The sequence below is a fragment of the Amyelois transitella genome, chromosome 7 (assembly GCF_032362555.1).
Source record: "Amyelois transitella isolate CPQ chromosome 7, ilAmyTran1.1, whole genome shotgun sequence".
In the NCBI taxonomy this organism is placed as follows: domain Eukaryota; kingdom Metazoa; phylum Arthropoda; class Insecta; order Lepidoptera; family Pyralidae; genus Amyelois; species Amyelois transitella.
Window position 1 is genome coordinate 8,048,316 of NC_083510.1, and position 17,426 is coordinate 8,065,741.

The 17,426-nt window shown below is 35.2% G+C and overlaps 2 protein-coding genes across 2 annotated transcripts; one reads left to right on the top strand and one right to left on the bottom strand.

The window, feature by feature from the left end:
• Positions 1-311: 311 nt before the first annotated feature.
• Positions 312-15,257, bottom strand: LOC106134255 (translocation protein SEC63 homolog). Its single transcript, XM_013334255.2, has 12 exons — positions 14,871-15,257; positions 14,274-14,605; positions 13,903-14,073; positions 13,407-13,613; positions 12,780-13,008; positions 12,161-12,454; positions 11,576-11,702; positions 10,956-11,203; positions 9,810-10,012; positions 5,573-5,738; positions 3,193-3,314; positions 312-465 (listed from the first exon to the last, which is right to left on the bottom strand). Exons 1-12 carry the CDS (start codon positions 14,992-14,994, stop codon positions 412-414), a joined length of 2,277 nt encoding a protein of 758 aa, XP_013189709.2. The 5' UTR covers positions 14,995-15,257; the 3' UTR covers positions 312-411.
• Positions 15,258-15,351: 94 nt separating this feature from the next.
• LOC106132573 (iron-sulfur cluster assembly 1 homolog, mitochondrial) lies at positions 15,352-17,426 on the top strand. Its single transcript, XM_013332022.2, has 3 exons — positions 15,352-15,486; positions 15,650-15,941; positions 16,180-17,426. The coding sequence occupies exons 1-3, from the start codon at positions 15,433-15,435 to the stop codon at positions 16,281-16,283; spliced, it is 450 nt and encodes a 149-aa protein (XP_013187476.1). The 5' UTR covers positions 15,352-15,432; the 3' UTR covers positions 16,284-17,426.

Below are 17,426 nucleotides of genomic sequence, written 5' to 3' on the forward strand. Positions count from 1 at the left end.
CGCCCCCCGCCCCCGACCAGCCTCCGCGCCGGAGGACGATACCCTCCAAACCAGCCGACATCCCTTTGTGCAGCCTGACACACTGCAAGCAGTTCAGTAATCCGAGGAGGGGGCGAAGTTATCGCCTACATAATCAATGTACGTACCTACGTACTTATACCTATCTGTAGCGAGCCAGGACTGGATGCCGCACGGTCACTCGGTCGAGCCAAATAAATTTGTTCGTAAAATAAACAAGATTACAGTAGGTACCTTGAAGTAAAACTTTCTGTCCACATAATACCTGTAGACAGCTGAATAAAAAGAACAAATTTAGAATATAAAATATTATATTCATTCTCTCTGATCATACAACAAAATTTCGCATACACCACATGATAAACTATATAAAAATAACTTAGGTATCTTCGATTACTCCTCTTCGACCTCCTCGTCGTCTGTCGTGAATTCACTTTCATTGCCACCCTGCAACAAAACATATAACATTCACACTTCTATTAACACAAACAATATCCAACAACATAAGTTGCAATTAGCAGGGTTCAAAGGCCTATATAGGATGTTTATTAAAATTGTCCACATTTGATTATAATTCACTAGCGACCCGCCCCGGCTTCGCACGGGTGCAAAATTCGGAAAAAATTATACATAAAAACCTTCCTCTTGAATCACTCTACCTGTTACAAAAACCGCATCAAAATCCGTTGCGTAATTTTAAAGATTTAAGCATACAGACAAACAGACTAAAATAGCGACTTTGTTTTATACTATGTAGTTATATTTATATATATATAATATAATAATGAAAAAAATATAAAGCTGCTTCTTAACTTTTATCATGAAACAAATATTTCATAAAATAAAAAAAATATACCCTAGACCCCCATTTTGTCAATATATAATAGCATTAAATATTACCTAACACCCAGCCTGTATAAATCAATCAGTAATGGTTAAGATCCATAATTTAACAAGGTTTTGTGTCTAATGAAGTGCGCAAAACTATTGGAACGGCTTAATGATGTTACGCTTCATACTACTTGAACAATCCAGATTAATGAAGGTTAAAGTCTAAAAATATAAAATAAATCGGATCACAAAGTTCGAGTTAGCCCGAAATTTAGTTCAATGATATGGGAGACTAATCCGAGAAAGCCCTTCATACTTCTGGCGCAACCAAAGAAATCGCAATAATTTAGATAAGACAATAGATATGCCATATTTTACTTGAAACTGTTGGAATAATACTTTTCTTCGTCTTGCATCGCGCACAGTAAAGCTGTCAAATAAATCGAAAAAGAGACTGTGTGAGTGAACTGATGTTTGGGACATATGTTGTCCCAAACATCAGTTGCGGCATCATATTTAACTATTCAACTTCTATAGTCCTATATTATTCCGAATTCAATCGTTTATGTGCGCAGCGAAGAAAAGCTACTTTGCATAAATTTCGCAAGATTTATCATTAGAACAGGAGTCGACACCAATAAACAGTTGTAAAGTGAATCAGAGACCACTTTTTAATCCGGGTTCAGAACGCGCATTGACAGCTGACAAATAGAACTCGATTAGAATCTGGCATCAGCACTTCTTGCCAACTAAATTGCACAAATTATAAACTATCGAATCGATGTCAATATGTAGCTCATAAAAGTCTCATTAACGCACAATCTTTTGACACTAAAATTTGCACAAAGATTAGGAGTGTAACTAATGAGCCCCGGCAAATGTTTGTAATATACATATGTATACTCGTACCGGTACCCATTACTAAGTCATTCTTTACAATATAACTATTTGTTAGTTATTAGAATACAGTTATTAAACCACATCAATCTGTCATCAAAATATACTTAATAAAAATAAATAACTCAAGTACATAAATATGTTAAATGTTTCACTCATAAAAAAAAATATTTTGCCAATATTACACCAAGAGCCATTCATAAACATCGCAGAATCGTAGTAAAATTCTAAGAGGCACGTTTGTTTACAAGTATTAAAATAAGTATAGAGTTTTGGCAGAGGCTTTTGTTGCAGAACCTTGGCCTCGCCGAGATCGGTCGTCGACCTACGATTGTCATAATCGATTAAGCATTCAAGAATCAACATCCGAAAATTAATTATAAATACAGAAAGTATATAAAATGATGGCTTAACTTTCTCAAAAAAAGGTATTATTAAGTTATAATATATTAGGTATCCACTTTACTTCATATTATAAAGTCCACCTATTTTCTCTGTACGTCTAAAATGTCAGCTAATCTTGGGACGGATTTTAGTCCTGTTAAAAATTTTGGAAAGAGGGGTTTTGTGGCAGATTTATACATAAAATGTATAATAGTTACTACCCGTGCAAAGCCTAAATGCCTTTGAACGTCGCTAGTTATATATTAAAGTAAATTTTAAAATTAAAAAATTCTATTTAATATAAAAGGCAGGTAGTACACTTAAAAGCGGGAAAGTTTTTATTTGCTGATTTGAGGTTATAGAAAATAGAGACAATTAGTTAAGTGACATCCTAACAACAGTAAAAGTAGATTAATCAGAAGAATCTACCTATTTGAACTTCCTTCTTACTTCCTGTAAGAACTCCATAAATACCAAAATATTAAGGGACAAATTACACAAATAGAGTTAGTCTTGAAGTAAGTTCGAAACTTCTGACAAAATCTAGCTGATAAAATTTAAGATAATACTTAAAGGATTCTTTAGGTCATGTCGAAAATTGTGCACCATAAAAACATAAACTGCAGGTTATTGCACTATATTTTGTTAGAACATATAATAAACATTTGACCACTTAATAAAATAAAGAACAATCCATAAATGGGTGTGCTAATATGGGTAAAAAATTATCACAATTTATATGCACATGACGCACGTTTGAGTCTGATGACTATGGAAATGCTTAAAAGTGTATTTTTAGTTTTGTATCATTTATTTTCATTATCAGGACTGCATTTTAGAATGATCCCGAAGATTATCGCGTCATATCTGACCTTACATTGTACTTTATTTTAAAACCTGATGTTTTGTACAACCTAAGAGAAAAAAAAAACAAAATAATAGACTGACAATCCAAATGGCGTTTCAATGTTCCGGATCTATTTCTGTTTGATTTTGCTCTCATTCAACTGACATGATTGTGTAAAACATTACATTTGATGTGTTTTAGTCACCATTACTGACCTGATCGTTGTTGTCGGTGTCAGAGTCGCTGAGGTCCCACTGCGGGTGCTCGGCGGGCACAGCCGCCGCTTCCTTCACGTCCAGCTTCATGTCTTGTTGCTGATCCATCGCGATGTATGAATCTGAACATAGACAATGCCAAATAAGTAGTAATATTATAATTGCGAAAGTAACTTTATTATCTTTAAGAGTACTACTGAAGCAATCCTTCTTAAAATTTTGCAGTAGTAAATATATATTTAATTGAGTCTGGAGGAGAACATAGGGTACTTTTCATCCTAATAAAAACTATAATCTCCTTGGGATTCGCGGAACTCTTGTATATTTTATAGGTGGCGCTAAATTCGGGTGTGTAGGTGGCGCTAAAATCACGCGCGTAGGTGGCGCTAAATTCGCGCGGCCTTTTTATTAGTACATTATACAGCGCTATGTCAACCTTAAGGCATTCAAGGCTTTGCTGCATTAATGTTATTGTCTTCTACCAATTTTTACTCAAAGCCATTATGCCTTTTTTCTTTCACCAATTTCTGCCTAAAACCCACTCATTCTTTTTTTCTATTCACTTTACTCCGGCTCTGAAGCACAGGTAAGGATGCAACTAGGAAAACAAACAGATTATAACTCTCATAATTAACGCTTAATTTCAACATCATTTATTCAAAATAGAGTTAATGCTTTTTATAATGAACTCGCAATTTACCGTGTAATGTCATGCGATATGAATCCATACATGAGGGACTCATGTAAGTCTTCGCAATTTCGCGAATTCAGATTATGGCCTCGTCGGGGAATGTTTAGGTTACAGAGTAACATTACTTGCCAGACTATTTCTAGAAATGATTAATTGTATATATAAACTGTCATTTTCCTTTTAATGCCCACACATTGACATACGCGAGGTTCGATGCTATGTTTTGTTTTGATAACTGGATTTTTAATACTCCATTTTATATACTCGGGTTCAGTTTCTGTTGATAGGCTCCGCTGTAACAAGCTGATTCTGATGGCCCGTGGTCAACACGACAAAGATGTTAAACTACTTTTATTAAACTATCGAGAAAGAAATAGGTTTCCAAATATTGCTCGATCTAACGTGAACATTCATACATACGTTTATATTACTTGCGGGGTAGACAGAGCTAATCAGAAGGAGTCTCGAAACGACCGAATAGCTACATTCAGCTTTTTAGATTGAGAGCTGAGATTTAAATTCAAAAAACTTAAACAGAAAACTAAAAAAATTTGGGAGACTTAAATAACCAACCCCCGCGGAAAGGAGGTGTTTTACTTATGTATTTATGTAGACTCCAATAACGAAAACATGTCTATATTAAGAAAAAGTAAACAATCAGGGTTATAAACGTGGGATTCTTTTTTTAGACGATGGGCTAGCAACTTGTCACTATTTTAATCTCAATTCAATCATAAAGCCTATCAGCTGTACGTGGCCTATCAATCTTTCAAGACTGCTGGCTCCGTCTACCCCACAAGGGATATAGGCGTGATTGTGTGAATGAATCGGGAACACGATCCACATAATGTTAAACGTAGATAGGTTTGGACGCCCGCAATAACTACAGCTGTTATATTATGTAAACTGATTTCGATGTAAATTCTTAGGTCAGACAGTTTATAAGTTACAAGGCCACAGGAAATAGATTTTTGTAACGATGCCGTAAAAATTCGTATTGCTAATGAAATTTCAATCTAATGCAGCCGGTGATATTATCGTCTACATATATAAAATGAACTATGTTGCCCGCGACTTCGTACGCGTGGAAGATCCTAAGATGCCTATCTACGTCGTACGCTACGTTGGCGTATAAATCAAAATAGGTAGAAACAAAAATTTGACATTAAAGACTCTACTGACCGTGGACATTTGAAGTCCAAATCTTATAAAATTAGGGAGTTTCATTTTCAAACATTCTTAAGTAAATAAGTACGTCTTCCGATGAACTGAAAATTAAGACGATCCATCTAAATGGGAACAGGGCAAACGGGCCGCAAAAAAAAAATGTGAATAAATATTGGTACTGCCTGTGGAATATGGTTAAAAGTGCTTTAAATCATATTTGTAGATAAATAAAAAATAATGCTTAACTAGCAAAAGAACTATGCAGGAATCGTGATTTTGCTAGCGATCGCTACGTTTGAACTTATGTTAAAAAATGAACGTTTTAATATCATAACCGCGTTTTAAGATGAGATACCCTCGCTGATAACAGGCGACTTGAGATCAACTAACGTAGTACGTTGTGCCGTCGTGCCGCCGCGGTCTTCCCTGCCGCACTTCACCAAAATATGCGTACGCACCCAGGACCTCCTCTTTTGGAACCCTTCAGCGACCACCAAGTAGCCTATTTCTTCATATCCTTACCTGATCTGAGACAGCAGGCTAACGTATAGAGCCCCGGCCACCTCGGCGCCGTGAAGCGCAGTTGCAGCTCGTGCGTGTCCACCAGCGCGGTCACGTGCGCGGGCGCAGTCAGCAACGTGTGCGATTTGCGGTCGCAGATGTAGCACCACCAGTACTCTTGCTTCTCCTGAAATAGGGTACAATGTTATGATCGAAGAATTTTATTTCACACTAGCCTAAGGCTTTGATGGATGTAGAAATCTAAAAAATGCTCATAAATAAGGTCTACTCGGCATGATCGAACAGGTCCTAATACTACTACGGCCATAATTCAGAACTGAGTTATAGGGTAAGTCCGGGGTAGTTGGCCATAGTTTTTTCTTAGCTCTACTAGAAATCAAATACTTATATTTTTATTATTATATTTATTTTTTATTAAACTTTAAAGAATCAACTTTGATATTACAAACATAAAAGTAACAACTTCTAATGAGAACACCTTACTAATTAAAGTTTTTTAAAAATCACAAGTGGCCATCTCTCCCGAGGTGTCCGGGTGTGATGGCCAAGGCATTAGAGGTAAGATGGCCATAACTTAATTCTAGGCTTATAATTACTTTTTGGTCTCATTTTTACTTTTAAGTCTTCTTTTCTCTTCGCCACATCTGGAGCACTTCAGTTGTGGCGGTTTCAAATGCAGTACAGTGTTCGTGAACCCTAAACTGGTACACTGTAATTGAAGCCAATCTTCGATGAGAAGTGTTTCGTAGTAGTTCTCACCACATCCACGGCAGTTGTCTTTTTTGTCTAACTTTCTGTTTTTATTCTTATCTGACAATATTTTTAATGGAATATCAGATATGGAATGGAATATAGTCACTATTATCAGATAATATTCGAATGGCTTTTCTTTTTACACATTGAACAGTACCTTTTCTTGTCTCTTCCTTTTCCTTCTTTATTTTGACACATTTTCCTTTTTTTGACTTTTTTCTGCAGCATTTTTTCTAGTTTTGATGTGTTCTTCCGATGTCAATAGTGTTCCAACTTGCTTTGCTCGTTTACGCACTTCAATCAATTTTTGTGGAATAGGTGATAGGTATATCCTGTAAAATTCGAGATGGGGTGTAATCTGGATCTTTACTGGATGAAACCTCTTTCGGAGTGCTCGGATGTGAAAGATTAGACGTCTTGGCAGTTCTTACGGAGATTTTTGATCTTTTAGAACTGATTACAGGGCTATGGTATGTTTCACTTCTTGATTCATGAGAACACCCTGGTGCAGGTTCCTTTTCATTGTCCACAGCAGATGCACATTGGGAAAGCTCTTGTGTAGCAGAAGTATTCGTTGAGTCACTAGATTCTTGAATAAATGCGTAATCTGGCACCGCTTCTGGGTTGAGAGGATACACTCCAGTTGATAAACATCATTTCTGTGCCATGGCAATAGTGCTAATTGCAGTCGGTACATGATGACCATATGGCTATCATACACCGATTACAATTGGCCATCTCTCCATCTTTTCCGTGCAAGATGGCCACAACTAAAACTAAAACAATTAATGACACGAAACAAATAATTTTGAGGTGATAACTTAGCATTGTTTGTATACTTTGCAACAAATACAAATATCACCATTATTTTCAGAAACTGACACCACAGTTGTATAAAACAATTGACATCAAAATAATATTCACAGTAGTCGAAAGAAAAAACAAAGGATTTACTTACTTTTTCTTTTTTTTTCGCCAAATCTTTTGCCGAACCGTTGCTCTCACGGACGACGCGCGGCGAACTAAACGATTAACAGTGACATCTAGTCAACGAGTCCCTGAAATATTTCCATAGGCCATCTCTCCCCTATGGCCATCTACCCCGGACTTACCCTAGGTATACGTTAATTTGATTGCTTATCTTCTTCGTTACCTTTTCTTACTATTTGGGTATGTAATATCAGCTTAGAAACTGAAATATGAAAATGAAATTAAAAAATATTTTATTTCCCACAAATATCAATATAAATATAAAAAATTGTATTTCAGTTCCTAAGTCACTTTTATGTCACTCACCATGTCACTAGACAATGCTAAACATACATACATATGATCACGTCTTTATCCCTTACGGGGAAGACAGAGCCAGCAGTCTTGAAAAGACTGATAGGCCACGTTCAGCTGTTTGGCTTAAGGATAGAATTGAGATTCAAATAGTGACGGGTTGCTAGCCCATCGCCGAAAAGAAGAATCCCAAGTTTATAAGCCTATGCTTTAGTCGCCTTTTACGACATCCATGGGAACGAGATGGAGTGGTCCTATTCTTTTTTTTTATTGGTGCCGGGAACCACACGGCATACACAACGATAATTTTATATGTATAACCTTAATCCAATAGGGGTTTAGGTACCCCTGCAAAGATTGCGGAGGTCAGATGAGAGTCGCTCCTTGTAAAAACCTGATTTACTCAAGCTGTGGTCATCATGCGGACCCGGGTTCGTCTTGAGACAGGTGAGGATGAGGACACAATCCCGGGACAAGCCAGGAGTATGACAATAAAGGAGTCATAAGCAAAAATTGGAATTTCCTTATGACTGTTCATTCTTTACTCATGCGAATAGTACAATATTATGTCACAACGTAAACACAAATTTTTGTAAAAGCTTTTAGTACCAGATGTACAAATAAAAAATATTGGAAATCCTTTAATTCTCAAAATTTTATAATTCCACAAAATGAGGTTTAAACAATAAGGCTCTCTTGGCTCCGTGAAGTAATAAGATGGGAAGATGCGAAAACGTAAATATGCAGTAACATCTTTTGCTAATAAAAACATTATCTCGAAGCAATTAACCTTGAAGGTGACGTTAGATGTATGATACCAGACATTTAACATTACATGCGCCATGTAACACGCGTTGTGTGTCAGAATACAAGTAATAGCTTCTAATTGACACTACCGATGTGAGTCACGTGGGGTCCAAGACTGCGAGTACCATTGCCAAGTCGCAATATTGTGATTTCTTTACAAGAAAATTGAGTTGAAAAAATTACTTCAACTAACTTCTTTTTATTTTATGTAAAAAAAAAGTTGAGTAAATAAAATAGTTGTAGAATTTTTATTTTGCTATACGGAATCAACATCGCTGCGAAAACCAATTTATATAAGTGTTAATGCGATGAGTTTGTTAGACTCCACTCCACTCAGTTGCCAAATATAAATCAGGTATAAAGTATATGTTGTTCTACGGTTGAGAGTTAGTTACTAGGCAAATTTCTGGAGTGGATGAGATCTATTTCTAAAAGTGTAAAAGTAACAACGAACGAGTTTAATACTGTTTGTATACTTAACACTTATACAAATAGAAATTTTTCTGTCCCTATTTACAAATTCTTTTTTATTTATTTATTTAAACTTCACATACGTAAAATGTACATTCTCTGCCAGTCGAACCTGGCAATTGTGTAGAATACTTAGGCCGCTGTTGAATTACACACTAGAATGTATCACTATGTTCGTTGAAATTACGCTGATGACAGCAAATTCCTATGAAATATGCCAATAAAGAATATGAACAGACCAAAATATCACTTGAATCATAGTACGCTAACAAAAAAATTTAATAATCGACAAAGAAGGAATAAATTCTTGGCAAAATCATCAATGAAAAATACCAAATAAACTTAAAAGTATCAATGTATTAAGATAAAAACAATACATTTACAGTTATCCCAACGCAAATATTTACGAGGGAACTGAATACGTAGTAATTTATATTTATTAACAAAAATAATTTTCAAATAGGTATGACACTTATCACATTTGAACATTATTTTTGACTTCATAAAAAAGGTTTTTAACCCATAATGGGGTCAATATAACAGCTTAATAACCTGTCGAAAAGAAACCTGTAGGTAGCGCAGAAAGCGAGCACTATAATCCCTGCCGTGTAGTTTCCCTCATTAAGTCCACTACCCGTATTACTATATCTTAAGAGGCATTATGGCGAAACTGTCTTAGTTTCCCCTTTGACAAGTCATGACTGGGAACCTTTCCGACTCCGAATACCCAACCTAAATAAAATATCGTGATTCCAAATCTGAAAAAATTTCGCAACAGGATTAAGAAGTATTCTTGTCTTCCCGCTTAGCATCACTTTTGGAATTCGTCCCACTGGTTAAAATTGTTCTCGTCACCCCCCGACGAGTTGACGTGCGACTGGTGGTCCAACCCTTAACTAAACTAGATATCGAGAATCCAAACCTGAGGGAAGTACGGGCAGTGCACAGGATGCGAACTCTTGGAGCGTCCTTCAAGTCGCTCCCGCTTCTGCAACCTCTTCTGGAACTTGTCCCACTGGTCGTCGTCGTCCTCGTCGCCGCCGGACGACTTGTCGCGCGACTCGTCTTCCGACCCCGAGCTACGGGACGCCGACTCGTCTGAGCTGTCATGGTCGGATTCATCGCCTAAAGAAATAAATCAATATTTAAAAAAATCTTGTCCACTCAGCTTTATTAGTTCTTTTGCCCAAAAGTCTTGATTGGGCAAAAGATCTAAAAAAATTAAATTTGCCAGAACGAACAAATTTAAATGTTTCTTGGGAAATGTAGAGGATTTTTTAAAACCAGTTTCAAAGTTGAACTAACACAAATACACACAAGACAAACAGATTAGTCATATCATATGGATAGGTACCCCATATAACTTTTTTAGACATTGGCAAGCTGCAACTTTATTATATGTACGGATTAATATTTTTCTTGCATTGACAAATGAATTCACATGCTATCAACAGTATAAAGTGAACATATAATTTAAATTCATAACTTCGATGACTCACAATCAAGATATGTGCATACATGGTTATTGGTTTTGATAGCAAAAAATAGACCCGGTGGGTCCAAGGGCAAAAAATTAAACAAGAATTCTTACATTATAAGGAAATGTGAGTCATTTGTGGAATTTTAATGTGTGTTTAGATGCGCCGCAATATCTCGCGATTAGCAAACAATGAAACGTTATGCAGGCTGATAGTGAAAAACATGACTACTATCGGTCGTGTTTTTTAATATGTAACGTTGTATAGTTTAATAGCAAAACATAATCTAATTTAGTTTTATTTTTAAACTATAATATAATTTACGAGAGTAACCCCTTGTGTACCTATATTTTTAATTTCAATGAAATCGATCAAGCCATTTTCGAAAACCCTATTACAAATGTATATATGTATATATAAAATAAAACTACTACATGCTTCCAAAGGCTTTTAGCCATGGCAAAGAAATTTTTTTTTTTACTATTAAAATATGTCTGTTTATATGTAACCAACATAGACTTTCAAAAACTCCATCAAATACAGCATACTTTTCTGGAGTTTAATTAATAAAGCATGCCTCATTCTATTACCTTCGTCATCCTTCTTCTTTGGTTCCTTAGTTTTCTTGTGATCGTTAGCGGGCGGCGGCGGCGTCGAGGCAACGGGCGCTGGCTTGGGTTGCTGCTTCGCCGGAGCGGGTTTCTTGCTTTTTTTAGAAGACGGGTGCTTTTTAGTCTGCTTCATCCATACTGGCCGCTTGAATACCTCTTTTTTGTCCTTGTCATTCTTGTCGTTTTCATTCTTTTCGCCATTCTCGCCGGCACCTTCTTCGTCTTCTCTGTGAAAGGAGCTTGCGATTTATATATGTATTTATTTATGATTATTTCTATACCGATATGGATTTGCATTTTGTAATAAAAGGCAATGAATACTATTTTATTATACACTTGTTGGTGCCCGCAACATTATCGGCACATTTTCATTTTTCCCATTTGCAATGGATTTTTCCAAAAATGCTTTCTTAGTCCCTTATTCCACGTCAAATTTCTACTTCCTTAGCTGAGTACACTTGGTAACAGAAGTTTTATAATTATGTAGCACAGTAGGAGAAAGTATTGAATTCATATTACTTTTATTGAATACAAATGAAGTTGCGAGCAAACACTGGTACAAATATGTATAATAACTGTAAAATTAATGGTGTACATACTTAATGTTATCTTTTTCTTTTATTGTGGTATCGCCAAACAGCTCCCTCATGTTAGTTCTTCTCAGAAACACGGTAACAGTAACAATGGCGCCAGCTGTTACCACTGTGGAATTCTCGTCGTCAATTACTGAAAACAATTTGAAACAATGAATTAAGAAACAAAAGATAAATGTTGGGATAATCTTGAAGGTTATTGATTCCTCTAGAGCTTGTACCAGTTGAGTCCTTCTAGGGGGCTATGTACATAAGACTACATTCATGTAAGACGGTTAATTATATATTTTCATTACATAATGGAGATCTCACATAGCTTGGATGGAATTATTTGTAGGAATGCCATTACATTCAATTTCACAATGTGTCAAATCTCAATTATCAGGATAAAAATGTTATCAAAAAGCTTTACCGGGCTAAAGCTTTTTCGGATTCGCTCGCGTGAGCATTTCAAGATGAAATTAAAATGTAATAGAAAAACAATGCTACGAAAGGGCAACAAACTTTTGCATTTATAATATGGGTATTGAATGGCAGTAAGGTTATGAATATGGATTCAAATACTACGATCACAATAAAAAGTCCACATACCTTCAGTGTTGACTTGGAAATGAATATAAGGCATGTTCCCCAAAACTTTCATCACATCTTCATATTGTTTGTCATTCAAAAACCGCAGCACTTGTCTCCTTTCCTCGCCTGGTAACTGTGCTAGTTGCAATAATGATTTGATGTGCTTTTTACGATTTGTGAAGTATTTCAGGTGGTCTTCTGTGATGTAAGGAAGTTGTAGGAGAGGAGATTTGTACTCCCATAAGCCTTGGACTATCATTGGTGAGAGTTTCATGCAATTCTCTATAGTCTCGATGGTGGGTAGGCGAGGTACTGTAACAAAAAAAATATAAAGTTATTTTGGTATACTATTACTTATACTCATTTACTTACATGTATAAGATTATCAATGCAAAATACAGTGAATATGTTTTAAAATATCTTGCTTTCTTATCAAATAGCAAGATCCTTTTTAAGCATCTCAGGACCATTTAATGGCTTGCATTCTGTTTAATGCCTTTGCAATTCATGGAATATTTTATGGTATGGTGAATAACCAATAAAAAGTCTATCAACATCATAATCCCTAACAATTATTATCTCTTTATTATACACTTATTTTATACCAGAATAGCAGTTTATAACAAAAGACACTTACTTCTCCTAGCATAGGCCAACGCTATCAACTGGTTAACACAGTTGACCATCTCCACAATGAGATCCGGGCAGCGGGATACCACATATCTCCGATCGCACTCCAACGTGTCCGGAGGGAGTTTCATCCGGGACAGGTGAGCGTGGAGCAAGGCCCGGGCTTTGATGCTGTAGGGCCGGCACAAAGGCTGCTCTTTGTTCTTCTCGCCGAGGTTTGGTAGTTCGCGTAAAAGCTGCAATGATTATTATTAGAAAAGATTATTGAAAGCACTTTTTAAATATAACGAATTGTCATTATATACATATATCTACATATAAACTGTTTTTTTTACTGTAAACAGGAAAAAAATCACCTATGTAAATCAATTTTTTTTTGGGGTCAATCAAAATTTTGTGTTTTCATTTAGTATCCTTGCTTGTATAATGAGATACAACCGTACTTAAATTAAAAAGCCTCGTGATCTTATAAATTATTTGTTTGAGAATAATTGTTAAACATACTCTCATATAAGCAAAATTTTGAGATACATAAGTCTCTTTCATTCTCACTAGGTATGTAAAAAGCAAACAGTACATTCACTTTTTATAATCTTAATGGGTTTTGGATATAATGAACCTATTAAAGACATACCATAGGTACTTCTTCATTGTCAGTAACCCTCTCAACAATTTCTGAATTATGTCTCTTGTCAAATTCACAAGAGGCCGCCAAAATCATGAGGGCTCGCTTCAGGGGCATTGATGGAGTTTTGTGACAGAAGTAGAAGTACATTTGGGTTGTGTCAAGCAGTACTTGCTCTCCAGAAAAGCGAATTGACCTGTACCACCATGTGCCCACCTGAAAAGAAAAAATTATGTAATTTGCATATAATGTTTCTGATAGGATTTAAGTGTTCTGTACCCTGGACATTAGCCATGATGTGGCAACATCAATGAATGGAAATCATTTAGTTAATTTTACATGATCAAAGTCCTGATTATGTGAAAAAATTAAGTCCAGTGTCCACAACAACAATATTCCACAAATAAAATCTGATGAAATGTTTTAAAGAGAAAATTTGTAACCTGTGTAAGTTTACCTGAATGAAATGTCTATCCCATTTTAACTTTTTTTAAATAATACTTACAGCAGTAGGTAATGCGACCATGAACACAAGAGCATAAAGCCCAAGCACCCAAACACTGTTTTCCTTCTCCACAATCCAGCTTGGCAACGCAATACCAAAGCTCATTGCCCCTGGTCCGTCAGGATTGCCATATTTCTCCCAATTTCGCCTCGCTTCATCATCTGTGAGAGCCTGAACAAATAAAAAGAAAAATAAACCAATTGCATGTGTCATAATGTGTCATACAAAAAATATATATAGAAATTGGTCACACCTTTGGATAATGGTGTCAATTAGTCAAACTCAAACTCAAAAATATTTATTGCTTAAGTGTGTTGACATGTTTTTGTTTATATTGGTTTGATACAGAATAGTAAGGAAACTTTAACCACCTGATAAGCCTTGGTCAATCTCATAAAAGCTTTTTCATCTCCAGTTTCTTTGTCAGGGTGGAGAATTAGAGACTGCTTGCGGTAAGATTTCTTAATTTCTGCCTGTGAGGCACCAGGGGGAAGACCCAGTATATCATATGGATCAAAATTTGACATCTCATAGTCAAACTGTGACACTTTATATGCAAGGAATCCAAGCAGCACCCATCCTGACACGATGGCAACTTTAATGAAAAAATTCTTCACACCCTTGTAAGGCTGTGATTGCTCTATGATTAACTGTTTCTTAACACAATTTGGACATTGACATAATTCTGCTTTCTTGGCGGGATCTGCAACGAAACATAGAAAATATAGTTTTATTACCTCATATGGTATCCAATGGTCTAAAAATAATGTTTGCTTTAATTTCCTACAGGTTCATGTAGAATATTTTGTACATATGACGCCGCTTATGCAGCTAGGAGTTGACATAACGGTATTACCAAAAAATAACATTGATATTAGCTGAAATTATATTTTTTTGTTAATAATTTAAATAGTTTAAACCTAGTTTCGGTTTCGTTTAGATAAAAGATGCAAAAACAAGAAGCTCACCTTCTTTTCTTTTCCGCGGCCAGTAATAAAATGTCGCTGGCACTAATATTAAGGCCAGGAATGAGAGAACGAAATAAAAGAATGTTGATCCACTCTCATCATACTCAAATTTTTGCCCACCCATCCTTCAATTTAATAAATTTAATAATTTACAAAATCATTACAATTCAATCCAAATCCACATGAGTGTGAGAAAGAAGACGTGTCAATCTAAAATACGGGTTCAGTTCAGAAATCAGTCGTGTGTATTAAATCTTATGGATGTTTTAGACTATACGAAATTAATAATAATGCCCACAAACTCAAATAAAAATATATAACATTACTGTCTTAACGTATTTAAATTTATTTTAAAGTAAACTAAAAATATTTTACTACATTCCGGCGATCGATTTTGATCATCAATTTCGCCAGAGTGCCACTTCACAACGATGACAATGACAACAGCGACACAGATGTTTCTGACATTTATTCAATGTCAATACTTTTGTCAGCTGTCATAATTAAAAGTCCAACAATCCAAAACGTAGATAAAAAGGAAATCAGTAAATAAAACACGATTATGTTACGAAATTTAATAAAAATACCAAAAACATATGAAATTCATAAATTGCAGGTAAATGCAAAGTTTTTAATATCCTGGGAATCTTTAAAATTAAACATAAATCTTTGTTTGAAGCAAAGTTTAAAGTGTCTATATGGAGGAGTTAAAATTCTCCAATACGTTCTATTTATCCATTACCAAAATTCCTTAATGCAACTATTCAATTTGTTTATAGATGGCGACGAAGGCTGTAGCAAGTGCCACAGTAAGAGCTGTAAAAAAACGAGTGCTTCCATCCAGAGCAGCCCTTGTACTCACCCCTTCAGCTGTAAATAAAATCAAAGAAATTATGGCGAAAGAAGAAGCAAAGGGATTTCTTGGTTTAAAAGTAGGAGTTAGGCAGAGAGGGTGTAATGGTTTGTCATACACATTAGATTATGCAAAAACTAAAGACAAATTGGATGAAGAAGTAAAACAAGATGGTGTCACAATTATTATAGATAAGAAAGCCCAACTGACTCTTTTAGGTGAGTATAATATGTACACAAATTAACATTTAAGGGTTATTCCTATAAAATTTCTATTAAAATCATGAATGTCTGCGGGAATTCCAGAAAGTCCCTTTAGTGCTCCACTATACTTTTTCAAGAATTTACTTGCCACATTTCAGCTGTTATGACAAGTAGTTTTGAGCTCTATGTTGTCAGTAAAGCAAACATATTATTTGTAAATTTTGCAAATTTTTATTATGCTTGTATGTTTCAGGAACTGAAATGGATTATGTTGAAGACAAATTGTCAGCAGAATTTGTATTCAATAACCCTAATATAAAAGGCACTTGCGGTTGTGGGGAATCTTTCAGCATATAAAAGCATTATATTTCACTAGTATTATTTGCAAGAATCATATTTCAAAGATCTATTAAGAATAGCAACTGATCCATCATGTAACACATTTTTAAAATTCTTGCTTGTTAATCTCATTAAATGCTAGTTAGACTATGAGGAAGTCTTAAAATAACTTATGTGATAAATAGAGCACCTCTATTTTTTTAAATATTTATATGTCAGGAAAATAACAAGAACAACATGTTTATGAATTTATTTGGAAGTTTTGTAGGTTTCTAAACAAGAGATGAAGTGTATTACTTTACATCCACATTTCTGTAAATTAATAAACTTACTGAACTCACATGTAAAGTAGTAAGTAAGCAATAACTTTATGACATTTGTGCTCTGATTTGTTGAAAGTGACAAGTTCCTTCTCTTTACTCTCCTCCACCTTTAATTGCTACGGAGCATAAAAAAATCAGTTGCTCTTTTTTTTTGTAATGTTGCTACTTGTTGTGTGTTGTTGCTCTTTTGTTTTGAAACTGTAAAATAGTGTTAGGGACATAATGCCCAAGTAGACCTATAATGGGCAACATAGAAACTGCCACTCTCAACATGGAACACTCAGAGAGCTGTGTGCTATTTGCCATATTTTAAAGAAACGTAAAATTAAAAGCTTCTCTGTTATTAGACATACCATTTAGAATGATAGGAATGGAATGGATATCAGTAAGTTTATGAATCAACTGTAAGAGATCGAAAAATAGGTTGTAAGATAATACAATTTATCTCTCATTTAAAATCCTGTGAAAGTTTATAAACATGAGTTCTTGTTATTTTCCAGAGACATATTTAAAACAATTGGGTCAACCTGTGAATATAAAAAGCAAATAGGATTTTTAGCATATAATTTACCATGTGTGGAGAGGCCAAGTAGGTAGGAAAGGAAATTCAGGACATCATTTCTTAATAGAACCTTAGCTTCTATTTTAAGAAGGAGAATGGATATCCTGGCATTCATATGGAAGCCCAGGCGGAGAAGCTGAAATACTGTGATCATTTTTGGATCCAAATGTGTATATTGTTTTTGTTGTAGCACCTACCATTGTATAGTTTTAACATTTTAATTAGGTCTGTACATTTTTGTAGAAAGTAGAATAAATTATGGATAATAGAAAAATT

Excerpts from the sequence above, each read along its gene's own strand:
- LOC106132573 (XM_013332022.2), top strand. The coding sequence starts at position 15,433 with ATGTTACGAAATTTAATAAAAATACCAAAAACATATGAAATTCATAAA. Across the intron at positions 15,487-15,649 it reads ATGAAATTCATAAATTGCAG|ATGGCGACGAAGGCTGTAGC; the intron begins GTAAATGCAAAG and ends ATTTGTTTATAG. Across the intron at positions 15,942-16,179 it reads AGCCCAACTGACTCTTTTAG|GAACTGAAATGGATTATGTT; the intron begins GTGAGTATAATA and ends TGTATGTTTCAG.
- LOC106134255 (XM_013334255.2), bottom strand. The coding sequence starts at position 14,994 with ATGGGTGGGCAAAAATTTGAGTATGATGAGAGTGGATCAACATTCTTT. Across the intron at positions 3,315-5,572 it reads AGCCTGCTGTCTCAGATCAG|ATTCATACATCGCGATGGAT; the intron begins GTAAGGATATGA and ends GTCTATGTTCAG. Across the intron at positions 466-3,192 it reads ACACCGACAACAACGATCAG|GGTGGCAATGAAAGTGAATT; the intron begins GTCAGTAATGGT and ends GTTTTGTTGCAG.